General features: G+C 41.7%; 1 protein-coding gene across 1 annotated transcript in view; it reads left to right on the forward strand.

Annotated features, from left to right (window-relative positions):
* Window positions 1-10049, forward strand: part of TENM3 (teneurin transmembrane protein 3) — a 196423-nt gene that overhangs the window by 79040 nt on the left and 107334 nt on the right. Inside the window, exons 5-8 of the mRNA XM_029950079.1 lie at window positions 1227-1441; window positions 7902-8112; window positions 8538-8639; window positions 8838-9032. Coding sequence (XP_029805939.1) covers window positions 1227-1441; window positions 7902-8112; window positions 8538-8639; window positions 8838-9032 — 723 coding nt within the window. The remainder of the gene's footprint in view (window positions 1-1226; window positions 1442-7901; window positions 8113-8537; window positions 8640-8837; window positions 9033-10049) is intronic.

Raw genomic sequence — 10049 nt, forward strand, 5'->3', positions numbered from 1 at the left:
TTTATATGTCTTTCTGTCACCTACAGTTCTCTGTCCCTTAGTAAACACTCAAAAAATGGACTCAAACTGATAACTTTTCATGGAGAGAAGACCCTCTCCTCCTGTCATTAGAGGAAGATAGTTCACCACACTGTAATTTGAGATTAAACCCTCTAAAATATGAATGGCCAACTTCTCTGGAGGTTATTATGCAATAGCTATTATGTAATATTATATAATATTCAGATTAAACATTTTTAAAAGAAAAGAATTATAGTGTCAACTTCATGACTTTGAAAAGTTTCAATTAATAGAGGATAATTTTCCAGTTTCATTCTGTCCCTTAGGCTTCACGGACCTTTTCTCTCTGTCACTCATCCTTTCAAGGTAACTGAGAAAGAACATTAGCCAAGAGAGAATCAAGTGGAGAACCATATCAGAAAGTCTGAGTCTTGGAGCTGTTTCCTAAAACCAGGAGGCGGTAGAGACTCAGGGAGCAGAGAGCATTTATTCCTACAGGTTGAAGGTCATTGATAGGGGTAATTCAAGTGAGGCTGCAAATGAATTTGAGATGAGGGTCAAAAGAAAGCAGAAAACTTGGGACAGCTTCCTCCAATATCTCTGAGAATTTAGCTTACTCCTCCCTCCCGCATACCACCCCCCCACCCCATCTCTACCTCCCTTCCAGCATCTGAACCTTTATTCATTCTGATGTTTAGTTCAGAGGGGGCTACCTGAATCAGTGTCATTGAGTAGTTTTGTTGTTTGCTTGAGGATTGATGTGGAAATCTCCAGAATCCATTCTGTCTTACTTCACACTTTGCAGTGCTATGGTATGTTTAGAAGGTCTGATTAGTAACAGACTTAATCTCTTCCAAGAAATAACAAGACATACATTTGTACGATAATCATGTTTCAAGTGATCAACAAAGTCTGTAGGTGCGAAAAGAGTTTTGGTAATAGACATACCTTGGCGGGGGGGGGAGTCAAAGGCTTTTGACTTCAGTGTCTTAAAGAATATGCTAAATCAATTCGGTGAACAACAGTAACAAACAGAAAGCTTTTAAAGTGAAAAATATATGAGCGCATTTCATTTATCAGAAGATAAAATGCCTCAGCATTTATTGAAAAGAACTTGTGGAAAGGAAAGCTGTTTTGTTGTTCGAGGCTTTGGTGGGGGGCTGGAGGGGAGGGTTCATTGTTCTTTTTAATTTTTCATTGTTTTTCCATGGATCTCTTCCATGCAGGAAAATTAGGTGGATTTACACAAGAAAATAACACTATAGATTCTGGAGAACTTGATATTGGCCGAAGGGCAATTCAAGAGGTTCCTCCTGGGATCTTCTGGAGATCACAACTCTATATTGATCAGCCACAGTTTCTGAAATTCAATATCTCTCTTCAGAAGGATGCATTGATTGGAGTATATGGCCGAAAAGGCTTACCACCCTCCCATACTCAGGTAAAGTAGGCTCTAGTGTCAATAAAATGGAAACTGCTAGTTTGCATTTTTAAAGTTATTCTGTTTTTTGAATTCAGCTGTTTAACTGTCAGACCTCTTTTGTATTGATCGGTTATGGTGAAAAGAATTTTGAATGTAGGTTACATTTATCGTGAGGTTTTCAAATCAGTACAAAGAACAGTATTTTCTTCCTGACTTGGGTTAATTGTTATCGATTGATTGAAATGTACTAAAATTTGTGAGTAGCTGAATGAATACTGAGCGTCATCTGAGCACCTAGGAAAACCTCCTGGATTTTCCAAGTGTTTTACGAAGATTCTGTGAGAATTTCATATGATCTCATTCCTTTCATGTAATAGATGCATAGTACTTACATCTCAAACATTATGTTCATGCTGCTGAAAATACGTTGCATTTTTTCTACTTCATGCCAGCCTTTCTGTTAGTAAAGAAATTATGGAAACAAAAACGTAAATATGATGACATGAACTTTATTGACACAAGCCACAATTCCTCAAATAAAGAGGAGAAAGAGCTTCCACAGATTACCTGAGTGTGGCACTCCAAACAATTCAAATATTCTTCATAGATTCACGGGACTCTAAAGTCAGTTCGTGTGCATGAAAATTACTCACAGTAGCAGGCACGGGTAGAGACAGCTGCAAGCAGTAATTCTACCGTTTTTTTCATAATCTGATACCAGGTCAGGGTATGAAGATGGGAAACTGTGGTTTGACAGAGGTCCCAACATGTCTAAGAAAAATTATTTAAATTACCTGCCATCAATTTAGAGCTCAGACTTTTCCTGGTATCAACTAGTATGTTTGTCAGTACAGGATTTCCAAAAACGTAATAGATGGTTGATTAACATTGACAGTTGGATGAGCCTAAAAGTTATGCTCGATAATCCGTTTATTTACCCAGAGAATTTCATGCGCTTTTCATTTGATTTATAAACTGAGGAGTGGGGGTTTTCCTGTATGCTTTAAAGTATGTAGTTCTTTATATGCTTTTTCTATAACCTAGGAATATAAATTATAAAGAAAGCTTGATCAAATACTAATAAAAGAATCGTGTCTTAAAAGAAAGATGAGTAAGAGAGAGCCTGGGTGGCTCAGTCAGTTAAGTGTCCAATTCTTGGTTTCAGCTCAGGTCATGATCTCGTAGGTCATGGGTTCAAGCCCTACATCAGGCTCTCTGGTGTCAGTACAGAGCCTGCCTAGGATCCTCTTTCCCCCTCTCTCTACCCCTCTCCTGCTCATGCTCACTCTCTTTCTCAAAAATAAACATTTTTTAAGTGTTTTAATAAAATAAATTAAAGATTAAAAAACAAAAGAAAGAGGAGTCAAATTTGGAGCCATGCCTTCTCTGATGTCATGGATCAGGAAAAGTTTCATATACGTACACAAATTATATAGCTGTGAACTTTGTGGATATCATGCTTTGGTGTATCATTTTTCTGATAATGATTTTTATGTCTGCCTTTTAACATAAACACCTTTAATCCTTGCACATTAAATACTTTTCAGTGTGTACTAGTGTCCAATTTAATTTTTTTAATCTTTATTTATCTTTGAGAGAGAGAGGTGGAGGGGGGAGACAGAGTGTGAGTGAGAGAGGGTCAGAGAGAGAGGGAGACACAGAATCCGAAGCAGGCTCCAGGCTCTGAGCTGTCAGCACAGAGCCCAACATGGTGCTCGAACTCACAAACCATGAGATCATGACCTGAGCCAAAGCCACTCAGCTGACTGAGCCACCCAGGTGCCCCAACCAATTTAAATGTTTAATTACTACTTGACTCCAGTTCCTGCAATAGGTGAGAGTGGCTGTAATGCAATAGCCAAATCTTTTTTTTTCTTTGGCTTTTCATATTTTTTTTCTAATCTACTTTATTGTCAAGTCGGTTTCCATACAACACTCAGTGCTCATCCCAACAAGCACCCTCCTCAATGTCCACCACCCCATTTTCCCTCTCCCCCACGCCCCCATCAACCCTCAGTTTGTTCTCAGTGTTTAAGGGTCTCTTATGATTTGCCTCCCTCCCTCTCTAGCTTCTTTTCTCCTTCCCTCCCCCATGGTCTTCTGTTCAGCTTCTCAAGATCAACATAAGAATGAAAGCATCTTATATCTTTCTCTGCCTGACTTATGTCACTTAGCATAATACCCTCCAGTTCCATCCACGTTGCTGCAAATGGCAGGATTTCATTCTTTTTCATTGCCAAGTATAGATAAACCATATAGAAAACCAAATAGATAAACCGTATCGATAAACCTAATATTGCCATTGTATAGATTAACCACATCTTCTTTATCCATTCGTCAGTTGATGGACATGTAGGCTCTTTCCTTGACTTTAGCCAGATCTTGTTAAACAGAAGTGGGTGTCTGTAAGTTTAGTTTGGGCAGAGAGATTGCATTTATATCAATGGTCCAGTGACACAGGAAAAAATGCTTCTTTTGTTGGAACCATATACATGATTAAATCACTTTTCTGTAATTGAAGAAATATACCTCGAAAGCTAAGCTCCACACTGAGCCTGTAGCCTATAAACTCCAGAAAATAATTTCCAAAGAAAATTGTTGTGTGCTTTACAGATTTATTTAAAGATTCAGGGTTGACTCTTTCCTAGTTATATATACCATGTAAGATTAGAGAAATAAAATGTGCAGTTTCAGGTTTTTGCACTCTTCTGGTATTTAAATACAGTATACATCATATCCACTGTTCCTTCCAGCCATGATATATGTGTTTAACTAGATTATGCATTTTCTTAAGCTCCATAGTTATTAGAGTTCTTTCCTCTGGTTTATTCAGGATCAGCAGAGCAAACAACTGTTTCTGAGTTCAGTGTTTAAATATGAAATATGCTATAAAGCAACCCAAATTGAACATTTCTCTGTTTCTGGGGAACGTTAAATACATCAACCTGAAATAATTAAAGTTGGCCAGCCATTCAGAATAGTCAACCTGAGTTTTGAAAGTGTTTGTGACCCCTTATAAAACTGTCCGTTTGATTGTTGCCAAGGAATCAACGGACTTTCTTCTCTCTGATGCCCAGTTTATTCTTCTGGACAGTTAGAAGCCTAAGGAAGCAATTTAACGCTTTGCAGTTAACAGTGTACTGTAGCATTTCAGTGCGTGTGCATGAGGGCTGTTTCAGGATGGTAGCTGGGAACCCGAGTTTTCTAAGTGCACACCCCACGACTCTTTGACCTTGTGACCTTGAACGAATCACGTCTCTGTGCCTGTGTCTGTCCAGAAGCAGTTGAATCAATGGTGTCTAAACTCTCTTCCTTGTGAGTGCCAGTGATTTACAGCAAGCTCAGTGCTACCAAGTAGTTGATTAAAAAATACAGCTGAATGTTCATAGATTCTGAGATGGATGCATAGATTCTCATCCTTTTAAATGTTTTTTAAGTTTCTTTATTTTGAGAAAGACACAGAGAGAGTGAGAAGGGCAGGGACAGAGAGTGGCAGAGAGAGAATCCCAAGCAGGCTCCACAGTGCCAGCATGGAGCCCGGTACGGGGCTTGAACTCATGAACCGCAAAATCATGACCTGAGCCAAAAGCAAGAGTTGGACACTTCACCAACTGAGCCACCCAGGGGCCCCTCATCCTTTCAATAACTGACTTGCGTTAAGCATTTGGACAGTCTAACTGCTCAGAAATGAACTACCAGGACACCTTGATCAAAGTACGACCTTTGTGATCGCTTTCCCAAAGTGGTGAGACTGAATTTTATCCCAGAATAGCAAAAGACCGTATGACTTGCCCCCCAAAAAATCCACGTCTCCACCTGATGAATAGGTATTACGAAGTAAAACCAGCTTGTCCCTAAGTAATTGCTTTATACTTTACACCCCAAGAAAAAGGTTATTAAATATTTCCATTCCATGTAATTTGTTTATGTTTTGTAGAGAGCGGTTTAGTGGAAATCAGGGGAGACTTGTCTTTAGGTATTTGAATAGGCCCCCCAAAGGCGCGTGGGGGGTGTCCCTACAGAGCGGGTAGCATCACAGTGTCCAGCACCTTAGCCCTGTTGTATTGTTAACGGTGTGATACAAGTGACGATTTCTACAGTAAAGCTGGTGATTCTGAGTGTGAGCTTCAAAGGCCGGCGAAAACTCAAGATTCCTCCCTTTCAATGATTTCACGTATTATGTTGAATGTTGGGGGAGAAAAATGTTTACATGCGAAGGAGCCCTTAAAAGAAACCGCCCCTCTGCCTCTTAGTCCTGCTAACATAAATATTTAAATCTGATGGGAAAGCTGATGGCTGATTTGAGGCACGGGCACTTTTCAGACATGCTGAATGACTTTGCCTCTGATAATGTTGGAATCTAGTTCCGGATGAAAATGCGGCCGTTACATATCCACAGCCAGTCATTACTTTCATCCTTGTCATGTAGATGAAAAACGTTATTGAGTGCTAACCAAGTTACAGCTTTTTCTGTTTCTCACAGCTGCGTGATGTCACGAGGTAGTTTTACGACACACACAAATGACAAAAATGCTTTCATATTTAAATAAAAATGTGAATGTGTTGGAGACTGAAGGAGATATTCTAAACTCTCTCCAACAGTACCATTAGAGGGTCTCTGATCAGTGCCGGGGCCTTAATCCTGAGTCTCAGAACCCTGACAGCTGTTTGACTCCAGTCTTTAAGGCGTTCATATAATAAACTTTCCTTTAACTACACCTCTGGTGAAATTCCATTCAAGAAATCTATTTGAGGGGCGCCTGGTGGCTCAGTCGGTTAAGTGACCGACTTCAGCTCAGGTCATGATCTCACGGTTTGTGGGTTCGAGCCCCGCGTTGGGCTCTGTGCTGACACCTAGCTCAGAGCCTGGAGCCTGCTTCAGATTCTGTGTCTCCCTCTCTCTCTGACCCTCCTGTGCTTACACTGTCTCTGTCTCTCAAAAATAAAAGACATAAAAATAATTTTAAAAGAAATCTATTTGAAAGTAGAATGTCAATGATTCACATAAAAATATGTGCTGTTACATTAGGTATGTTGTGCTGTAGTGTCTTTGTCACCATTAATGCAGGCCCCAGGAATGAAAGGAAACTGGATAGGAATCCATAGAAACTGAGTCACTCTACTGTTTAGAAACTCTTCTTGGGGCGCCTGGGTAGCTCAGTCGGTTAAGCGTCCGACTTCGGCTCAGGTCATGATCTCACAGTTCATGGGTTCGAGCCCTGCATCAGGCTCTGTGCTAACAGCTCACAGCCTGGAGCCTGCTTTGGATTCTGTATCTCCCTCTCTCTCTTACCTTCCCCTGCTCGCACTGTCTCTGTCTCTCAAAAATAAATAAAAACATTAAAAAAAAAAACTCTTCTCTAACAAGTTTATTAAAACTATATTGGAAAGTCTTTGCCGTGTCTAAGCTCACTGCATTATCTGTGGTTACAAAGCCTTACTATTAGCGATCACATTCCATTTCTTTCTTTAGCTTTAATTTTTTTTTTTACATTTATTTATTTGTGAGAGACAGAGCATGAACAGGGGAGGGGCAGAGAGAAAAAAAAAAAAAGACACAGAATCTGAAACAGGCTCCAGGTTCTGAGCTGTCAGCCCAGACAGAGCCCAATGTGGGGCTCGAACCCACGAACTGTGAGATCATGACCTGAGCCAAGTCGGACTCAACCGACTGAGCCCCCCGGGCGCCCCTCTTTAGCTTTAAATTCTCCAGTTGAGCTCTTCTAGTAAGATTAATCTTACTAACCCGGAAATCAGGCTTAATGACGATTGACCTCATACTAGGAATTGGGCCTACTTACTGTTACTGCTGTCCCTTCACAATCCCTTGACCGTTTAATTTTTTAGACTTCCAGTCAGAGAGGTAAAGGCCTCTTGATGGATGTTTTTAGTTTAGCCATGCCTAAGTACAAAGCCGCGGGTGTCTCCGTGGTACCTGGGCTGGGTACATCAGGGGCGCACAGAGGGGGACAGTCCTGTGGTGGCAAAGGCCTGAGCTTCTTCACAAACCAAGTCCCCGCTCACCAGGTACCTCATCTTCTTTAAATACAATCCCAGCGCAGAGCACGTACCCGATAGAGTCGTTGCCACACGGGTACTAAGTAGATGGTAAGAGATTACCTGCTGGCCCAGAACAAGGCTGTTGGGTTTGAAACGTTACAGGCTTATGGCTGTATCTGCACACCGCCTGAACCCATCGGACTTTTTCTCGTTTGGAAGAGTCAGAGAACGCTGGAAGCCGATTGCCCAGTCAGGGGAGAATGATTTGTGAAGTGTATCTACACCCACGGTGTGCAGTGTGTAGATTTCACGATCCCTGTAAACGCTGCACGTGGGAGAGCTCTCCATCGAGACCCTCTTTCTGACATTGTATTCATTAGCGCAGAGGGGAAAGGTTGGAACCAAAAAGAAAGGAGAGAAGCAGCTACGACCGAAGTCGTTCTGACCACTCACCAGCTGTCCTTGTCCTCACCCTCAGTATGACTTCGTTGAGCTCCTGGACGGCAGCAGACTGATTGCGAGACAGCAGCGGGACTTGCTGGAGCCCGAAAGAGCAGGCAGGCAGGCGCGCTCCGTCAGTCTGCACGAGGCCGGCTTTATCCAGTACTTGGACTCTGGAATCTGGCATCTCGCTTTTTACAACGATGGGAAAAATGCAGAGCAGGTGTCCTTCAATACCATCGTCATAGGTAAGAGCGGTCTTCAAAGCATCTTTTCTGGGCGCCTAAACGGTGTGTTGAGCAGAAACTAGATTGTCTTCACCCATGTGGAGCGATACCTAGAGTGTTAAAGCCTGAAGTACACTGTGAGAAAGAGTTTTACATTGTGTACTTACAAATACATGGCAAACCATGAGGCGCTGAATGGTCTCTGGAAGGATCTTGGGGGAAGGCAGTGCGTCTTGAAAACACTTCATAGCATCTGCCTTTGAAATGGCAATGCTTTGCTTTACTATTTGAATCATCTGGTATAAATAAACCTTTTGTTGTTGTTGTTATGGCGCAAGCCATCCACAGTTCCTCCATGTGCAGCTAAAACGATCCAAGGGACAGAGTTTACCCTCTGCAAGGAAGCAGGCTACGCAGTAAACATCCCTTCTTTCTCTTTTCTTCAGAGTCTGTGGTGGAATGCCCCCGAAATTGCCATGGAAATGGAGAGTGTGTTTCTGGAACTTGCCATTGTTTTCCAGGATTTTTAGGTCCGGATTGCTCAAGAGGTACGCGAGTTAGAGGCTTCTCGTAAACCGGTAGAAAGAAGCTGTAGAAACACGCATACATCAGAAAACTAGCAGGACTGGAAAGAAAGGGGCGGGGGGGGACACCGGCCAATAGCTTGTCCCAGCGATGGGCTGGTCTTTCGGGATCCAGACCCGCAGGCGCAGCTGGTAACTCCCGTGTCGTGTTTTGTTTCACAGCAGCGTGTCCGGTGTTGTGCAGCGGTAATGGACAGTACTCCAAGGGCCGCTGCCTCTGTTTCAGCGGCTGGAAGGGCACGGAGTGCGATGTGCCCAACACGCAGTGTATCGACCCGCAGTGCGGGGGGCATGGGATTTGCATCATGGGCTCTTGTGCCTGCAACTCAGGCTACAAAGGAGAAAGCTGTGAAGAAGGTAAACACGCCCATATTTACGGAGGTCCGTTGCCCGTCCTAAAGGCAGAGATTGTATCTGTCCTCTTTCGTTTGGCCAATGAAGCCGCCTCATGAAAGTAATTTTGATCTCCATGCTCATGGGGGCATCATTAACATTTTAACTCAGAAAAAAGGACAGATACTGAAGAGCCCCTTTGTTTTCTTTAGGTCGTGTCAATGATCATTTTTTTTTCAATCTGAGAAAATAAGGAAACATTTGTGACTCAAAACCAACAATGGACTGTTGTTTTGTTTTCTTGGTTTTTTATCTTTGCTTTTTGGGTTTTTGCCATTTATTTTGCTTTTGTTTTTGTTTTCTTACAATTTTTTGCATCAAAGCCGGCTTTTAATCGAGCGTTTTGGCATCTCTAGAAAGACAGGCTATTGCACATAATATACTAGTGGGAAAAAAGTCTGTCGTGGGCTTGTTCCATAACTGTATGTAATGATGAGAGTCAGGATGCTATACTGTAAAGTGTAGTTGAATTGTTTTTTCAAAAGGCAGAAAAGCACCATTTCCGTTCTTCAATCAAATTGATTTTATTGATCCGCACACACAAAGTAATGCAATTAAGTCTCTGGAATTAAATTTTCAGGCCATTGACCCTACAAGTGTAAAGTTTTATTGAGTCAAATTGCTAAATTAAATCTCATCATCTAAAGCACATTAAAGTGAATTAAGAAGGATAGAGCATATGCAACTCATTTATTTCTCAAACAGTTTGAGAGTCCCGTACAGCTGTCACTGCGCCGTGGTCGTGGATGAGGTCAGCCGATACAATTTCGTTCTGGAGAAGCCAATACTTATTACTGTCTGATTAAGCAGAACAGAGAGCAATAGTCTGAAATCTCAGGAGCATATATGGGTGTAATTCATGAAAATTACAGGTCCTTGCAAGAGTCTCGATTATCCAAATGGCATAATTCTTAATGCTGAATCGTATAATTTTTTTTTGCATTTTCAGAAACATATGCTTGAAAATGGCAGTTAAATATA

Source organism: Suricata suricatta, chromosome 1 (genome assembly GCF_006229205.1).
Source record: "Suricata suricatta isolate VVHF042 chromosome 1, meerkat_22Aug2017_6uvM2_HiC, whole genome shotgun sequence".
Lineage (NCBI taxonomy): Eukaryota > Metazoa > Chordata > Mammalia > Carnivora > Herpestidae > Suricata > Suricata suricatta.